The sequence below is a fragment of the Apium graveolens genome, chromosome 1, assembly GCF_009905375.1.
Source record: "Apium graveolens cultivar Ventura chromosome 1, ASM990537v1, whole genome shotgun sequence".
In the NCBI taxonomy this organism is placed as follows: Eukaryota; Viridiplantae; Streptophyta; class Magnoliopsida; order Apiales; family Apiaceae; genus Apium; species Apium graveolens.
In genome coordinates, this window is record NC_133647.1 from 164,064,926 (window position 1) to 164,085,453 (window position 20,528).

General features: G+C 35.3%; 2 protein-coding genes across 2 annotated transcripts; both read right to left on the minus strand.

Annotated features, from left to right (window-relative positions):
* Positions 1–11,590: 11,590 nt before the first annotated feature.
* Positions 11,591–15,034, minus strand: LOC141709953 (putative protein arginine N-methyltransferase 6). The gene is made up of 9 exons (XM_074513028.1): positions 14,987–15,034; positions 14,809–14,883; positions 14,628–14,705; positions 14,303–14,381; positions 13,878–13,972; positions 13,660–13,744; positions 13,170–13,369; positions 11,855–11,973; positions 11,591–11,759 (listed from the first exon to the last, which is right to left on the minus strand). The coding sequence occupies exons 1-9, from the start codon at positions 15,032–15,034 to the stop codon at positions 11,717–11,719; spliced, it is 822 nt and encodes a 273-aa protein (XP_074369129.1). The 3' UTR covers positions 11,591–11,716.
* Positions 15,035–18,424: 3,390 nt separating this feature from the next.
* On the minus strand, positions 18,425–19,402 carry LOC141709984 (uncharacterized). The gene has a single exon (XM_074513029.1). The coding sequence runs from the start codon at positions 19,400–19,402 to the stop codon at positions 18,425–18,427; it is 978 nt and encodes a 325-aa protein (XP_074369130.1).
* Between the last annotated feature and the right edge of the window lie 1,126 nt (positions 19,403–20,528).

Consider the following 20,528-nt stretch of genomic DNA (forward strand, 5'->3'; position numbering starts at 1 on the left):
CAAGGTTCCCTTCAGATATCGCAAGATCCTCTTTGCTACATTAAGATGTGTCACTGTTGGACGTTCCATGAACCTGCTAATTACGTCAACTGAATAAGCCAAATCAGGACGGGTGTGCACTAAATAACGTAGACCCCCAACAATAGACTTGAATTATGTTGGGTTTACTGGTTCGCCATGTTCATCCTTAGTCAGCTGTAGCTTGAATTCCATCGGGTACTTCACTGCGTTACAATCTCGCATACCAGATTTCACTGTCGAACAGGGACAGGGCTTTATTCAGATTAAGCAAACTGCGTATGCTAACTTTGTTTGCTTGCCCGACTTTCATGAAGCCTCGAGGTTGTGAGATATATACTTCCTCTTGCAGTTCCCCATTCAAGAAAGCAGACTTGACATCGAGGTGGTGGACTTCCCATTTGCATTTGGCTGCTAAAGCAAGAAGTAATCGCACAGTCTCCATTCTTGTTACTGGGGCGAATACTTCTTCATAATCAATACCATATTTTTGAACGTAGCCCTTTGCAACCAAACGGGCTTTATATTTGATTGCCTCTCCATTTGTATCTTTCTTGAGCTTATAGACCCATTTCAAATCAATGGCGTCGTGGCCTTGTGGTAGGTCTGTTAGCACCCAGGTGTCGTTCTTTTCAATGGCTTTAATCTCACTTTGCATTGCATCTCGCCACGATTTTTCTTTTACTGCTTGATCAAACATGACTGGGTCATCAACTCCCAACAGTAGCAGCTCATCTGCTAGTTCCACTATTTCAGTATTATCATATACATCGTGTAATGATCTATATCTCAAGGGTGCAGTGCTTTCAGTACTGGTGGCATAATTCACGTTGCTAAAACTCGAGCCTGTACTTTCTGAGGTAGGTGTTGCTGTTTTGTCTATTGCTGTTTTATTTGAAAGACTCGAGTTTGGAGACTCTGGTGTATTATTATCGAATGAAGTGTGGCCGAAGTTTCGAGTGATTTCATTACTGCTAGATTTTTCGTCAATTAGCTCTGTGACTACCAATATGAAAGCACCAGTGTTATGTACAGCACCCTCTGTTGTCGAGTCATCCCATGGCCACCCCTGTTTTTCATCAAACACTACGTCCCGACTTACATTTATTTTTCCTGTAGAAGGGTCGTAAAGGCAATATGCCTTTGTGCCAGGTTCTCTCCCCAAATGCACCATTTGTTTGCTCCGATCATCTAACTTGGCAACTTGTACGCTGGGCACTTTCACGTGGGCAACACAGCCAAAAACTCGTAGGTAGTCGACAAATGGCTTTTTCTGAAACCAGGCCTCATATGGTGTCTTTCTTGTCAAGCTTCTGGTGGGAAGTCTGTTCAATACATATACCGCATGTTGCACAGCCTCTCCCCATATAATTGAAGGAACATTCATTTCTTTTGACATACTTTGAGCCATAGAAACCACAGTTCTGTTGCGTCTCTCAACAACTCCATTTTGTTGAAGAGAGTATGGTGCGGTATAATGACGTGTAATCCCAGCTTCTTCACAGAATTTAGTAAAAGCACTTGAGCAAAATTCTCCTCCTCGGTCAGTACGCAGCACTTTGATCCCTGGGAATGTGGTTTTTTTAACTGAGGCCTTGAATTTCTTGAACACTGTAAGTGCCTCATCTTTGGTTTTGATCATGTAAACCCACATCATGCGAGTAAAGTCATCTACAAGCAATAGGAAATATCTATTTCCAACTGGGGTAGGAGGGGAAATGGGACCACAAATATCTCCATGTACTAGTGCTAAGGGATCTTGCGCAGAGAAATTTGATTCAGAAGGGAAAGGCTTACGTGTTTGTTTTGAGAGAAGACATCAATTGCACAATTCATTTGGTATTTTTAGCACCGGTAGCCCATTCACCATTCCAGCTTTTGACATGTCCGCCATTGCCTGGTAATTTACATGACCAAAACGTAGATGCCATAGTCTTGTACTCTCTTCTGTCTTCGTGAATAGGCACGCCTTTTCCTTTACTTCTGATATATATATTTTATATAGTCTGTTCGAGGAGCGTTGAACTCTCATTAACAGTCTATGCTTTGTGTCATGGACTCGCAAGTGATCACCATCAATAACTACCTTGTTGCCCTCCTCAGATAGCTGCCCCAGGCTAATTATGTTGCTTCAAAGATTGGGAATGAAGTACACATTTTTAAGTTCCTACTCTTCACCATTTTTGCAGTGTATCTTTATCGATCCAACCCCCTTCATGTGCACCGTTGAACTGTGTCCGAATTTGATTTGGCCAGTCACTCCCTCGTCTAACTCAGCAAACTTTTCGCGGTGCCCAGTCATATGATTACTTGCACCGTTGTCTAAATACCACATGTTTGCTTCGATCTTAGCCTCAATTTATTTACCCACGTCAGTCACGGCTCGTGAGTCACCAACGTGCAGCATCACCATTTCCCTTGTGTTCTACTCATTCTCTGCCACTAGTAAGGCTGGCTCGTCATTATTTATATGTGCCGAGTTGGCCTCCCCTTTTTGTTCTCGATCTCGTTCAGGCTTCCTGCATTCTGCAGCGTAGTGCCCATGGTTGAGACAGTTGTAGCATCAAATTCTGCTTCTTTCACGAGTGTTTCGACCATCTTTGCTACGGTTTTCATAGGCTCCACTCTTATTCGTTCTTTTCAACCATTCATCTCTAGTAAGTAGCAGTTTTTTCTCAGTCCCTTCCCGTTTAACCCATTCATCCTCGGTTAACAGGAGCTGTTGGTTATTGTTGCTATCATCTTGTCCTTTGATTCGTTCTTCATGTGCTTTGAGCGATCCCACGATCTCCTCAACTAACATGGATTCAAGATCACCAAACTGCTCTATCGCTGAAGTGATTTGCAGAAACTTAGCCGGTACAGCTCTCAATAAATTTTTGACTACATACGTTTCCTCCAACGTCTCGCCCAATGCACAAATATTCGTCACCAGGTTGTTCAACCTCATACAGAAATCATCCAATCGGTCTGTTTCTTTCATCATAATTGACTCAAATTCTACTTTAAGCGTCTGAGCTCTTGCCTTCTTGACCTTGTCAGCTCCCAAACATAACGTCTTAATGGCCTCCCATGCTTCTTTGGAGGTCTTTTTTGTGGCCAGAGACAACAGAAGATCTTCAGGTATACCCTGATAATTTATGGCCAAAGCTCTCTTGTCCATCTTTTCTTCAATGGTAGCTTTGGGATCCTTTGGTTCAATGGCTTCCCATACTCGATGTGCTTGCATGAACACAGTCATTTTCAGCGCCCAAGCAATATAGTTGGTTTTTGAGAGCATTGGGTAGCTCAGCCCGAATGAGGAGGATGTCTCTTTAGGTTTGCTGGGTTCCATGATCGATCTGTTGTGTTGGATGTTGAAGGCTCAAAGCTCTGATACCAAATAAAGACAATATACGTAAAAGTAAATAACAGACACACACTTGATTTACTGAAATGGATAAACTGGAAAAACTACTTGAATTAGAAGTGCATACAGATTACATATAATCAAAAACTAATAGCTATCCAAGACTCCTACAAACTAGGAACTACACTGCAACTTTTCCTCCACTAGACTCCAACAACTCGCCACCTCCTGATGACTTATTCTTCTGAGCGATATACACGCTGCTTATTCATTACATCAAGTGGACTTGGACTATGTTTAGATTACTAAGCCCAACAAAGCCCAACAAGAGCACCGGATAAACCGAAATTATCACAGTTGCTTTACACTTAAGCCCCTCCCTTCAAGATTTTGTAAGGTTTAAAAGGGTAATATACCGCTTTTCTAAGCAATTGCTTCAGCAAATGCGGTATCAATACTAGCATTTTTATAATTCACAACTGTAAAAGTTGAAAGGGCATCAACACCCCTCTCTTGCACATCCTCTTGTGTGTAAAACTAAGCAACAATATAACACCTTGGATGCACCAATAATTACCTGTTGGATCCCTTACAGCAAACTGCAAAATAGAATCTGGGATGATGCATTTCAACCAAATCAAATCTCATTTAGGCCCTGCTCTTTAAATTTTAAATTCCTTCGGCTGGTGAAAACATTCCTCTCTTCCATTGTTGTTTCAGCAAGAAAAATATTACCCTTTAAATATTTTGGTGGAAAGAGTAATTAGCACTTTATCTTTAATAGTTTTGAGGTCAACGGAACTCAGATCATTATCAATAGCTGGGCAATTCAATGTGCATAAAATCAAGAAGTTCTCCGGGGTTAAAAGCAATCTAGACATAACATTATAGATGATACCAATCCGTGAAACATTTATGATACATTATAGTACTTGAGTATGTTGCCACATTTGAAATGTTTAGATGTTTCATGAACTAATATCATCCTGATGCTTTGTCTAGATTGCTTTCAACCTCGTAGAACTTATTGATCTTATGCACATTAAAGAGCCCAACTATTGATAATGATCCTAATTTTGTTGACCTCCGGAATATTAAAGGTAAACGGTTACTTACTCTTTCCACCAATATACTAAAAAGGGTATGTTCTTTTTTTGCTGAAACAACAATGGAAGATAGGAATATTTTCACAAACGGGAGGAATTCAGAAATTAAAGAGCAGGGCCCAAATGAGATTATGATTTGGTTGAAATGGATCCTCTCATATTCTCCTTTGCGGTTTGTTGTAAGGGATCCTACAAGTTCGAATAAATATATGTTCAGCCAAGGTGTGACATTGTTTCTTAGTAACAATGGTAATTTAGGTATTTTGATTCTTCATATCCCCATGGAGGGAGGACTCGACAGAAATGAGAGAGCTATAAAGCTGTAAAAATTGTAATTGAGATCATAATTCGAAATTTACTGTTAGTTGCATATGCTTTTGTTAAAGACTCCCATATACACCTCTACCTGTACTAAATTCAAACCTTGCATCTCATGCAATTGGATGCTAAAAATCCCATCATCATTAACAACACTATATCTAACTTAATTTCTGTTAAACAACAAATCCTTTCAAGATATTAACAATAAATACCAGTGGTTCCCACACTATATGCTTCATTCCCCAACAAAAAACCATAATCTGGAATAGATATACCCATTAAAATGGAGGATACATGCGCAGTACCCCCTACAGAAAATAAGGAAAAATTTTCATTGAGTTACGGAGAAGCATAAGAGAATACTCGAGGCTATGTTGTTGTAGAATAGAAGAACAAATTTAATGTATTTATATTTATAAGCACGTGTAATAAACACACAATAAACACTTATTTTGGAAGAACTAGGAAGACATTTTGTTATTAAGTCTCAGAGAAACATAAAACAACTTACAGGTATAATATATAGACTAATAAAGATAATGGCTACAAATAAGCAACCTTCTCCAGAAAAAACTAAAACACTCCCATCACCCCATGACTCTCCTAAAATAGCTCAACTAAAACAAGTGACCAAGTCTGAACTACATGACTAACTACGTGACTTACTAGGTGACTAAATATTACCCTAAATAATTAAAACATGGAATAAACATATAATTTAGATTAAAATCCCAACAATCTCCTCCTTAATCTAAATTTTCCTCAACAAATACTAGCAGCCCGTATGGCTTTTAACCTAGCCCGTGTCGCTTTCAACTTTTCTGCGCGTTTGGAACTTCAACATAGCCCGTCTGGCCTTTTCTTTGCCCGTCTCGCATGTCTTGTTTACCCGTCTGGCATTTCTTATTTGCCCATCTGGCATTTCTTATTTGCCCGTCTGGCATGCTACTTATATCTGTAACAAAGCTGGTTCATCATCATCCACATGTGTGATGTTCACTTCTTGTTTCCGTTCTTGTCTTGTCTTTGTTTATAAAATTATGCAGCGTAGTGGCCAAAGATGTTACAGTTGTGGCATTTTATTTTGCTCTTGTCACGTCCACCATTTCTATTATATGATCTTCCACGGGATCTTGCCTTCCATTCTTCCTGAGTTAACAACAGCTGATTTCCATTGTCTTCAACATGTCCACGAATCCTCTCTTCATGACCTCTTAGCCTCCCGATTAACTCGTCAACAGGCATGTTGTCCAAGTCACCAAATTGTTCAACAGTTGAAGCAATCTGCATAAATTTTGGTGAGACTGCTCGTAGTAATTTTTTCACAACACAGGACTCTTCCACTTTATCTCCGAGAGCTCGAATATTACTTACAATATTATTCAATTTCATGGAGAATTCATCGATATTTTCTGTCTCTTTTATGTTGAGAGCTTCAAACTCGGACCTAAGAGTCTGCACTTTTGCTTTCTGAACACGATCAGCTCCAACACACATTATTTTGATAGCATCCCAAGCCTCTTTGGCTGTATCTTTCTCCGCCACAGACAACAATATGTCTTCTGGAATTCCCTGATAAATGGCTGCCAATGCCACATTATCCTTCCTTGGATCCATTACACTTTTTGGGTCGCTATTCTCAATAGCTTCCCAGACGCCTTGTGCCCCCATGAATACCTTCATTTTTAACGACCACGTGTGTAATTGTTTTTGGCCAACATAGGATAACTGAGTCCGACAACACTTTCCTTCATATTTGGCACGTCCATGCTTGTTTTCCTCGCCATGTACTTGGGCATAAACTACCTAGCTCGGATACCAAGTGTAGAATATAAGAACAGATTTAATGTATATATATTTATAAGCACGTGTAATAAACACACAATAAACACTTATTTTGGAAGAACTAGGAAGACATAAAACAACTTACACGTCTAATATATAGACTAATAAAGATAATGGCTACAAATAAGCAACCTTCTCCTGAAAAAACTAAAACACTCCCATCACCCCATGACTCTCCTAAAATAGCTCAACTAAAATAAATGACCAAGTCTGAACTACATGACTAACTACGTGACTAACTAGGTGACTAAATATTACCCTAAATAATTAAAACATGGAGTAAACATATAATTTAGATTAAAATCCCAACAGTTGTGACAGTGGTGGTTCTAGGCGAGGCTATGTTGTGACAATGGTGGTTCTAGGTGAATATAAATTCTCAGAGTCCTTTATTATATAAATATAAAATATTTTGTGTATATATATTTTAGGGCCTCAAAAATTTGATTTTTTCAAAGGCCCAATAAACTTCAAGGCCGCCCCTGCGTGGCTCTCCGAGAGAGTTCAAGTAGTTCCCAAGGGCACTAGATATACTTGATTTTTTGTATCCCTTTGTTAGCTTCACACAATTCAATTTAGTAAATGGACCAAATGAGAAAGTCTGTATTGCAGAAAATGCCTACGCAATAAACATGCAAGATTCAGAAACCCACAAAACATCAGTCTGCCATTTTGAAATTTATTTTAGATGTGCATATCAAAATGCTACAAAAGAAGATAATAACATGCCTATTGCTCCCATACATAATATATGAAGTATCTGATTTTGCGGGGGAACAAGATCACTTCAGATATAGATAATGACAAATTTACTGCAAGGTTCCCATGAACAGAAAGGGTGGTTCTGATATTCAAGTGCATTACTTGAGGATACCATATTAAATGATCTCCGTTAAATTGACAAGTAGAGAGAATATGCCACACATATACTGCGAGGGCTTACATTACATCATACATATTCTAATTTTTCAAGCTGGGAAGTTTCAGACAATACTGGGCGATCTTGTTGGAAAAACTGGGAGAAAAAAGACACCTACATTTTTTCAGAGAACTTATACTGCTATATTTCTTGTTTTCTTTTCCTCTCCTAAAACTCAAGGTAAACTAGCCATTATATAGGCTTTACAAACATATTAAAACTAACTATTACTAAAACTAACCACTACTAATTAATGGGTAAATTACATGTCCATAATTTACTCCATAACTCCACTACCCCACTACTAAACAATTCTAAAATAATATTTTTCTCTAATAATTAATCATTGCTAAATATCTAATAATTAAATAAACAAATAATTAATAACTAAATTTAAGATTATTCCAACATTCACCCCCATAATCTTAAATTTACGAAGCACTTTCTCTTCGCCTGTGATGCACTTCTCATCACCATCAATTTTGATGCACTATCTCATCAAAAACACTTTGGAGCACTTTCTCTCCAAAAACACTTTGGAGCACTTTCTCTCCAAAAACACTTTGGAGCACTTTCTCTCCACAACTCTAAAGGAGTGGTTCTCCCTCGATCAATTGTGCCATCCTTTCTTCATCATTCTGAAATCTACAATTCTTTGCCAGATGCCCATATTTTTTGCATTTGTAGCATTGTGGCTTTCCTTTGTACCAACAGTCTTTTTCTTCATGTCCCATCTTATGACAATGGTTGCATTGAACTTTGTTACCTGTGCCTTTTGAGGATGAACCTTTAGCTAATAGCAGTCCCTCATTTTTTCCTCCAATTTCTTCCTCCCTCATTGATCTCTTGCTTTTCTTTTCTTTTCCACCTATCATTTCATCTTGATACTTCACTAAATATATATGAAGAAATTTTTAATGCCATTTGAAATCACACATAAATACTTAATATATATATATATAAATGTATGTATTTTTATAAAAGTCTCACAAGCCCTAGAACATATAGCTCTGATGCCATGTTGGAAAAACTGGGAGAAAAAAGACACCTACATTTTTTCAGAGAACTTATACTGCTATATTTCTTGTTTTCTTTTCCTCTCCTAAAACTCAAGGTAAACTAGCCATTATATAGGCTTTACAAACATATTAAAACTAACTATTACTAAAACTAACCACTACTAATTAATGGGTAAATTACATGTCCATAATTTACTCCATAACTCCACTACCCCACTACTAAACAATTCTAAAATAATATTTTTCTCTAATAATTAATCATTGCTAAATATCTAATAATTAAATAAACAAATAATTAATAACTAAATTTAAGATTATTCCAACAGATCTATACTTCTATAGATACAGGGTTGTTACTGCTGGCAAATTGAAAGAGAAAGATGATCTTGAAAGATTCCGATAATAAATACAAAGATTTCTCAAGGCAGGCAAGCATGTAATACATACATACGGTAAATTGGAATTTATATCCATATCAAATAGCCACCTCAAGTGAAGAGTTTTCAATGCAGGTATATTCCAGCAATCATATTTATCTCATTTCAATACACATTCATCGAATTTTAGTCGCAACGAGTCAGAGCTTAAGGTGGATAACTTGTAAGGTTATAAGGTTTTATTATTTTCTAAAGTAAATTCAAAGTACATTGTGCATGTGTTGACAAGTACGAGTAGTCCGGATAAGCTTCCATCAGTTCAAGATTACACTGTTTGAACAAATAATTCTGCTTGTAAAATTGATAAAGAAAAGTTATGTATTAGTTCAGGCAAACTGCTAAATTCTGTCTTGATCGCCTCCAATAATCTTTACTTTCTTGATCGCCGGGGACTCCATTGAAGTACGGCTTCTGAGTTGTGCCCAAAGGCTCCACGAAGTTACAAAACCAGACCCGACCCGGATATGGGATTTTTTTTAAACTTATATATTCGGTTTTGGGATCAGACAGAACCCTAAACGGGTTGCTTAAAATTTTGAGTTTTAGATATCATAAATTTTGTTTTTCTTTAAAAAAATGTACTTATAGAATTTAAATAGCAAAATTAATTATAACGTCCTGAACTCCTGAACTGTGGACACTTTTTTGTTTAGACCCCTAGATTATATATATAAATTTATAGGTAATTCAACTTTTGAATTTTTCTTATCGCAGCCTTTTCGTTAAATTTTTAAGTAACACTGTTAGTTTTTAGTTAAAAAACAGTTTTTTAAACTTGAAAATTGAGTTTCGAAGATCAAACGATTTCTTGGTAAATAACTTCGCCGGAAAAGTAAAAAATACCCTGACGGAATCGGGCAATTAAGTTTTTGGCCAGCAATGCTTCATATTGTAGCCAACAACCAACAAAATCTGATGAGCTAGAATTTTCTGACACACCAAAGTCAACAAAAATTCAACTAACATCAAACATAGTGATAAACAACATCAAACGAGTCTATTACACTAATTTATAATCCTAAATAGCATTAAATTATGTCGGAGAAACGAAGAACACCGACGACACATGAATTTTCCGACGAGGCTAATTCGCACGCTCTATCAACTACATCATCAAAATCACTAAAAAAACTATTTGAATCAAAACCAATATTCAAGTCAAAATTAAAAATGACCCAAACTGAATTTTGATGGTGGAGATGGATAGTGGATTTAAAAATGAGCAATTTTGGTACTCAAGTTATGATTTTGGACACTAGAATCACCTTCCAAATTATCCTCAATTCTCCAAAATTTCAAGGATGTTCTTCACAACTAATTACATATTTTAATTTTTTTATAACATAGCACATCATTAAAAATTAACGACGTTACTTAAAATTTAACGGGATGATTGCGATTAGAAAAATTAAAAAAATTAATTACTTAGGAATTTATATTTATAGTTCAGGAACCTAAAAAAAAGTGGCTATAATTTAGGGACATTAAAATTAATTTTCTTAATTTAATTGTTTGTTAAGGTAATATGTTTATTAAGAAGTAAATATCTTATTATTTCTAAAAGGATAAATTAATTCTAACGTCCATGACACTTATTTTTTCTAGATACCTAAATTATAAATATAAATTTATAAGTAATTTAACTTTTGATTTTTTTCTCATTGTAATCCTTTTATAATCAGATTGACGTCGTTAGTGTCGGACATTTTTGAAGTTCCGAAGAATCTAACACAATTTTGAAGGTGATTTCGATTTTCAAACTCAAAATTTGAGTTACTATCAATGTACATCGTCAAAATTATCGAAAAACTAATCGAATCAACCTTAATTTCCGTCAAAAATTAAAAAAAAAAATTAAACTCAGTTTTGATGGTGAGATGGACGGGGGATTGAAAAATGAGTGTTTTGATTACTCATTTTCAAATTTGGATATCGGAAACTTCAAGAATGTTAAGGGTTTTGCCCATCATTGAAAAGTTAACAAAGTCAATCTGATTTTAACGGAAGCACTGCCATTGGAAAAAATTAAAAGTTAAATTATTTATAAATTTATTTTTATAATTTAAGACCTACCGAAAAGTGTCTATAATTCAGGAATGTTAGATTTAATTTTCTGTTTATAAAAAAATATTAATTTGTAAACTTACAGTAACGAGCAAAGGATGTGTGTCGAGATAGTTTCAAATTTTTTATCGCATGTAACATTTAATCATTTACATTGTAGTGTTGATTCTACTATTTTAAATAAGATAAAAATAATATTATAGATAGATTCGGTCTCGCCAAGATCAGGGTTTAGACCGGAATAAATCTAAACTCGACTTTTTTCTTTTTCGTCATTTTGAGGACCCGAGACCAGACTGATGGTCTTGGACTGATGGTGCCTGCCGGTTCTAATGTTTACAGGGTTGCTTTTAAATTTACACACTGCTGAAGTATTTGTAGCAGTTGCTAAGAATTTATATAGTTATACCTAAACAATGGAATGCTAGACTACCTATATACAGAGTGCTCAGCAAACAAATGATACAAACAGATCAATGTATGGACAGTATAGGTCATACGAAATACGAAGAGTATCCATTAGAGCCGCATGAGTATTTATCTCAGTTTACTTCAGAACAGAAACTTGAAACTTCAAATATGGATTTGTTTATCAGTTAAGAGGTTAGAACGAATTTGTGCGTAAAGCCAGAATCAAATCAGCGCATTACAGCTTCTCTCACATAGGAACGGTCACCTAATCTGCAGTAGCAAATCTCTATGTAAGAATATAGCAACTTTAGGAATAAGAAATCCAACATATGTAGGACAAAAGAAAAGAAGTGCCTTTTTCTCACTTGTATACAAGACGGATGTGCACATTGGGACCATCTTCTTGGTTAGGTGTCAATGTCACGGAACCTTCAATCTGTTGACCTTGTTCAACATCTATTGGATTGTACAAGTAGACGAGCATCTGCAAGTATACATCAATACTCAGAAACAAAACTTCACTTAATACATAACAAGGAAATGAAGCTATTTAGTTCTGAATCAAGAAGTATATGAAAATAATACAACACATGAAAATATCTTAATTAAGATGTTATTCCGATCAAATTGTTTGACAATTGGGTACCAACATCCTTAATTACTCATGAGAGAGGATTGTTGACATTTAGGAAAGGGCTTTTGCAAATATCTAATTCCTAATATATGAATTAAAGAGGAACTGTGAGCCTGCGATGTATATCCCTGAATCTGCAGCACAATATTTCCCCAAAAGTAAGTCTGGGGCACGAGAAGTTTGTCCCAGGAGAATGTCTACAAGAGTTCTCTATCTATTATATGGGATCCAAAAAGGAGATAGATATGATGCTAAATATTGCTTCACAAGTTTAAGGATTGATGCTGATGTAGTTATGGAGTACTAATGCATCCTATATGCAAGTTTATGGATAGAGGATGAAGTAAATTAAAGACTTTGTTTTGTAATACATTAGTGAAGGGTTATCCAAGAATTATAATCCCTTAAATTATCCTATCCCGTTTGTTTTGTTGGAGTAGAGTATATGACTATAATCCCCTCTAATACTTGGTGGGAGGAGGTACTGTTTTATCCCCTCTTACAAGTGGATTATAATCCCCTCGTTGTAATCCCATGTGAAATATATCCAGGATTGAAAATTTTTGAAGGATTATATTCCTATCCCTAGGACTATCCCTCAAAAAAACATAGAATAAAATTTTAAAGGATTATAGTCCAATCCTACACTTAATTCTTCCAAATAAACATAGGATATGATTATTTAGTCCAACTAATTTTGATGGGATTAGTTATATCCGAATTATTATCCCGGGATTACAATCCCATGAAACAAACATGGCCTTACAGACCAACTTGTATTAGGACTACACAGCCCAACAGGCATGGTTCCCTTCTTAGCTTGTGACTTGCGTCCACTGCATAATAATGTCAAAGAAACAACACTAATAATCAACTTGCAGAAGAAGCTATCTTTAGACAATGCTAGTTCTGGAAAATCATAAGAACGCCTGTTTCCTAAATTAAATAGTATTAAGTTCAGCTGTGGAGAAGCTTAAGCATGGTGTTATTGAAGAGTAATGAAAGTAAAAGGTAGCAACATACTGAAAAAATTATTATACTCATACTTGTTCCCAGTGTGTACGCGGCTTGTCAGGTGCTGTTGACAGAACAATTGCTTCATTCATATCATCACGCTTTCTCTTTTGACCACTTATAGTAGGATGATTGCTTGTAGACTGCGTGGGTGGTGTATTAGAATCAGCAGGGGATGTAACAGGGACACTAAATTCGACATTGAACCAGAAAGCAAATCCATGAAATGGAGCTGGAAATGAAATTTAAGATAGTTGTTTAGTTCAACATAAGACTACAGAATATATGCATTAAAACCGCAAATTCTGTGAATAGTATATGTGAATTACACATGATCAACTGTCAGCTTTCATGAGAACGGAACAAGCCATCCTGATATAACTATCCGCTTTCTAAGATACTTGATTCAGGCTTGTGATACATATTTTTGCTCAAAAAGATTGACATGATCACAGGACCTATAGTATATGAGATAAGTGGAACATATAAAATATCAGCAATTAGGGAGGAAAATTCTATTACCTCGAGCCAGCGACTGAAAATTGAAGCTTGATGTAAACATTTTTAGCTCCTGAATACAAATGGTGTAGCAGTCCACATGCTTTACCTGCATCAAAATAAAAGGAAATCTATCATAGCAGGTAAAATTGATTGTACATAGCTTTATATCTCTAGGAAACATCTTATGGACTGCAATTCTATGATATCCACACTATGGATCTTGAAGTGAAAGGACAAACCACTTGTGGCAGAGCTAAAAGATTTTCACTCGTAATTGTCTCCACACAAGGGTCTTCATACGCATCTTGTATCGCCCAAGGTACCATAGCAGACACTACAACACACAAAAGGTTTCCAAGTCAATGTTTAGAGGACTAAAAAAACAGTTTTTATCAATTAGAAAATGCAAACCAGGAGAAAAAATACACAGAGGGCACTTTTCAAAATCTATTATTATGTTGATCAAAGTAGAAGCCTAACTCTATACAAGGTCAAAGTCTCAGAAAAATATTACGGAATACTAAACCATTGATATGACAACTCAAGCATGACTGAAATTAGTTATACTTGATATACCTACTGAAATACTGCTAATGACAGATATTACTAATTCATTTAATAAACAGGAAATTGTGATTTATTATAGGTAATTTCATACACTCACTATCAATTCCATAGACATTGTGCCAGAAATCAATTTTCTCACTGTATCTGTCAGGGAGCGTGACAGGAGCTATGTACAGCTGCAGACAAAGCAAGATACAATCAACATTGATTGTGGTTTAAATGAAATCATTCAAAAGTCCAATTTCAGCTACAAGGGATCAACTCTGGTTTGAGGTTTAGCAAGTTGAATAATGTTAAAATAGCTTTACTTATATCTCTTACTACTTATTAGTAGTAAGAGATATTATTCAAGGGTTCTTTAAAAACTTTCTTAAAAAGTTAGTGTTCCATGTCATAGGATGCTAAACTAAACGCATACATACCGTTGCCCTTGAAGGAATAATAAGACCACCAGGTTTTAGCAGGCGATCCCTGGCTGTAAGGATGCTCCCCAACATGTTCTGCAAAGTAGCCAATGCAGGACATAAACAACGAGACTGTAAACTGAAGCTAGACATGATACAGAAAACAACTTCAATTTGTATCTCATAATGAGAAAATAACCTCATAATCATAGATGAGTAACTGATCCATCCAATCTGAAACTATAACATCAGCCTTTTCATTAATTTCAACATCCTGCAGTTGCGATAGTAATTAAAAAAACTATATATTTCAGTAATAAATCTTAGTAATTTGCTCTAGCACAAAGAGTTAATAAACTTATCACTGAAAAGTCAACCTCCACAAATCCACGTAAAACAGTGACCGTCAAACAGAGACCAATCATTAATGCGAAAGCTCCAATATATCGAGACCCGTAAAACAGGAATATACAGTAAACAATATGTAATCATGAAACCAACAAACTGTCATGTACTCATATGTGAAAGCTCCAATATATCGAGACCCGTGACTACTAGTATTGATAAAATCTATAGATACATGAAGTGTGTGTGATCTTCTATATTCAGTTTTAATAGATATGAGATGTGGGCACATTTACCACTTTACGATTTATTGTCCACCAATTTTATACTAGATGCTAAAATCCTTAACAAGCATGTAAAGCTGTATCAGAAGGTATATTAGAAAGAATGAATTTATAGCAACAGAAAAAGTAGTTATTTAGAAAAAAGGATGAAACTAAACAAAATTTTAAATATCAGAATACATGATACACTTGAACAGTGTAGCATCTTTTTAACCAATAAAAAAAATCATGCTATAAATTACCTGCACTGCGATTTCAGTGGCTTCCACTGCATATATGTGTAAAACATTTCATGCAGGAAATATATTATTTATGTAGATATGGCTAAAACTGGTTTTCCTCAGATATACGTTACTTAGATTATTGCGTCCCAACTTCAACGATGACTCTAATTATGTATGTGCTAAAGTTACAGTAGTTTACTACTCATCTTTATAGTTAATGTACATGTGCAGGTGCATTGTGTGCGTATGTGTGAATAGATCAACAGAGCAGCTTAATGAAAAATAGAAACAGAAGTTCTTACTCGTCTAGCACCGGCAGGGGCACAAAATATAGAAAGAATCCCTGTTCCACAACGAACATCAACCACAACCTGAACATGTGATTATATATCTTATAAACTTAGTTGGACACAAAATCATTCAACAAAAAAATTGCATTTCATTTCTATCATGAAGTTTTCTAATTCTAAATAAAGGTCAGCAATTAAACCATGCTCACTGCAGTATGTTTGCAGTAGCTAAGATACACTTACATTGATATTTTAAAAGCTAAAGCAGTAAAATGCCTTACTTTATTTGGCCAAGAAAATGCCTTACTTTGTCTTTAATATAGTCATCCTGATGCTGCTTAATGGCGGCCCTATAAGTTTCATTGATATTCTTGTTTGGCTATATATAAGTTCTGGTAAAAGATCGAGTATTCAAGTTATAATATTATTTCTACCCTAACAAAAATAGTTTGTCTACCTCTAACAAACACATAATTCTCGCGGTGATAACATCTAGGGACCCCATAAAAAGGTGCATTTACGATAGAAACATCAGAATTCCGTATTTCCAAACCAAGAACAGGATCAATCCGGAAATTACAAATTTGTAGGAATATAAATACAATTGCACGCATTTATTCCCGATTAGTTATTCAATGTTTTTAAATTAAATTCCACATCCTAACGTAACATCCTAACGTATCAAACAAGTTTAGTAAATCACTATAATCGGAAGTTCAATTATACACCCACCTCAAATACATAAACCCAATTTCTTGAAAACTTGTGTTGTTTATATAAACAGAATAAAGCAAGATCACACACACATACACTAACAGATAAATACAGAGTACACACACAGAATTTGGTGTTAGGTAAAGATTATACGAAACAAATATATCACGAATATTGCACAAAAATTAAGTGCAATTACGTGTGTGTGTAAGTACAAGAATAATGAAGATTGAAATTGCACCTTAAGGACGGCCTCGTGAATGGACATATCACGAACATCGAATTTAGGCTCAGGCTCATCATCGAAAACTTGGAGTTGATGTAGGATTAAGCTCATCTTCAACTAAACGAGAGAATTCTCAAATTCATTATCTCTGAAAATTGTATTTACAAGAAGCTTACCCAGAAAACATCAACCAAGAAAGATTATATACTCACTTCTAATCTAACAAACTTTCCTGCTCTTTCTAACAAACTAATTTAAGTGAAAGTACTAAACTATCCTTACTAATATTTACAATTACTAATATGTCCTTTTTCCCAATATCCCCCTCTCAAGCTGGACTTGAGGAATGAACAGCAAGACCAAGCTTGGAAGCAAGAAACTGCAGTTTTGTAGAAGGAAGAGATTTTGAAGATAAGACTGAACATGATGGATCTTGATGAAATTATTGACTACATAATCCCTAATCAAGTGACAATCAACCCTTAGATGTTTAGTCCTTTCCTGAAAAACCTGATTTTCAGCAATGTACTTTGCTGCAGTATTATCACAAAACAAATCAACTCGAAGAGGAACATTAATATGCACGTCAACAAGTAAACCATGTAACCAGATAATCTCACTTGTAGCGTAACTCATACTTCTATACTCTGCTTCACAAGTACTCTTAGAAGTTGTTTTCTGTTTCTTGGTTTTCCAAGATATCAAGGAATTACCAAGAAAAACTGCATAGCCAGACAAGGATTTAGCAGAAAAAGTGCAAGTACCCCAATCTGAGTCACAATAAGTTGACATAATCATCTCATTCTGAGAAGAATAGAATAAACCCATGTTAATAGTACCCTTGAGATACTTAAGAACATGTAAAGCTGCTTGAAAATGTGTAACAGGAGGAGTATTGAGAAATTGACTTAGTTGTTGAACAAAATGTGAAATATCTGGTCTTGTCATATTGAGATACAACAACTTGCCAACAATTCTTCTGTAAGATTCAGGATCAGGTAACAAAGGACCATCTGTAGTACTCAAATGCAAATTGGAAGGGAAAGGTGTAACAACTGGATTACAGGATTCCAAACATGTATCTTTTAATAGATCGAAAATGTACTTCCTTTTGTTGAGAAGAATTCCAGATGCAGTACTTGACACCCCTATGCCCAAAAAATATGATAAAGAACCAAGGTCCTTAATAGTGAAAGCCTTATGAAGGTCATCCTTGACAGATTGAATATTGGATAGAGAATTTCCTGTCACTAACAAATCATCCACATATGCCACCACAGCAGTAAAATCACCATTTGTGTGATTCTTGACAAATAAAGAATAATCCCGAGTGGACTGCAGAAAACCTCTTTCTATCAAATGTTTAGTCAATTCGACATTCCATTGCCTGGCAGATTGTCTAAGGCCATATAAAGATCTTCTAAGCTGATAAACCATGCCAGAAGGAACTGTATAACCAGGTGGAGGTTGCATATACAATTATTCATCAATAAAACCATGCAAAACACCATTGTTTATATCAAGCTAATGAATAGGCCAATCTTTAGGAGCAGCAATAGTTATTAAAACCCTTACAGTAGTGAACCTGGCAACAGGGCTAAAAGTATATTTATAATCTTTTCCTTTAATCTGCCTATCACCTCTAGCAACCAATCTAGCCTTGCATTTATTTAAAGAACCATCAGGATTAAACTTTGCCTTGTACACCCATTTGCAGCCAATAGCAACTTTGCTAGGAGGCAATGGAACCAAGTGCCAAGTATGTTTGCATAGCATCTACCCAATTTTGATCAAGTTGAGCTTGAGCATATGAAGTAGGTTCATGAATTGACAGAACTTTAGCAAGAGTAGCCAAATAAGCTGTACTAAAAGAAGTCAATTGTGTATCAGCAAACACGTTAAAAGCTTGAGAACAAAAGGCTTTTGATGTGTTTGAAAGAACATAATCAGTGTACTTCTCAGGAATCTGAATAGATCTAGATGACTTTCTTAAAGAAACAATGGATGAAGAAGCAATATAATCAGAAATGATATTATCAGATTGAATATAAGCATCTGAGGATTCAAAAATTTGATTTAAAGAATCATCGTCAACAGTATTATCAGTAACATTGTTATCAACATTGTGATTCATAGAAAATGAAGGAATATCTGAAGATTCAGTAGAAAAATCTAACTGAACAGATGGAGAAACAACTGGAGAAATGGATGATTGTTTAAAAGGAAAAATATTTTCCTGAAAAGTAACATCTCTGCTAATGATCACTTTATGATTATCCAAATCATATAACTTGTATGCTTTCTGTGCATAAGGATATCCTATAAAAACACACCTGAATGCCCTTGAAGCAAGCTTATCAGATGTCTTATTTGTAGAGTAACAAAGACATCCAAGAACTTTTAGTCTGGAATAATCAGGATACTGTTGCAAAAGAATTTGATAAGGAGATTTCCAAGACAGAACTGAACTAGGCATTAGATTGATAAGATATGTAGCAGATAAAACACAATCTCCCCAAAATTTGATACGAAGATTAGCATGAAGTCTAAGAGCCCTAGCAGTTTCTAATAAATGTCTATGCGTCTTTTCAATTTTGCCATTTTGTTGAGGATTATGAGGAACAGATTTCTGATGAATAATTCCTTTAGACGCAAAAAGAGTATGACAATATTCTTGAAAAAATTTTGTTCTATTGTCAGTCCTTATCATTTTGACTGTAGTTGAAAATTGATTCTCAACATAAGAAAGGAAAGCAGTCAATATATGAGGAACTTGAGTCTTATTATGAACTAAATGAGTCCATGTAGTTCTGGAAATGATCATCCAAGATGGTTAAAAAATATGTAGCACCTGATAAAGAAGGAGTTCTGTATGGACCCCATAAATCTATATGAACCAACTCAAAAATTTTAGAAGCTAAAGAAGTTGAAATATCAAATGGCAATTTATGAGATTTTGCCAACACACAAGCTTGACAATTGAAATCAGATATAATATTCTTTGAGGATACACCAGACAAATGCTTAAACTTTGTCATTGACATATGACCAAATCTAGCATGAAAAGTATCAAATGAAATAGAACACTGCATAACAGAATTGTTTACTGCAGTAGAGGAAACAAGTGAAGCAGAAGAAACATAATGCTTCAGAGGAAGAGTACTAGTAGAAACATGTGTTAAAAGTTTGTAAAGACCCCCATGTCTGATGCCCATAGCTTTGATGGCATTAGTTGAAGGGTCCTGGAAAGAACAAGAATTAGGCTGGAAATTAGCAACAAGCTGATGTTGAACAAGCAATTGAGCAACAGATAGCAAATTATGTTTGAACTCTGGAACATTGAAAGGAATATGTCCTAAGTCCAATCATGCATTATGATTTAGAAATAACTTTTTATGTAATCTGTTTTGATTTCATTGATATTAATAAAAGACTTGTTTTGTTTTTATTACGGGCTCTATCTATTTAAGTGTTTAAATAAGATATACCATAGTTTAGAGTAAAGCTTTTTATGGATTATGATGAGATCATAATAGCGAGACCTAAAAGATGATAACTCTAAACTGAAATAGTTCCTGATCATAGGATTACTAACTGGTAATTAATAATCCGCAAAGATCGGTACATACTATGCTTGCTTCATTATGAAGGATGTCTGTTCTCATAAACATTTGTGTGGTGACACTATAGCTAGTATGTAGGTGCTTATTATAGAATAAGTTCATTGAACATGACTCGCACAGCTGAACAACTGATGGAGTTCACTCACGTGTCAGCAGTTCTTCACATAGTGATAGTTGTACAAGTATCCTTAGACTTGAGGTCATCATAGTCAT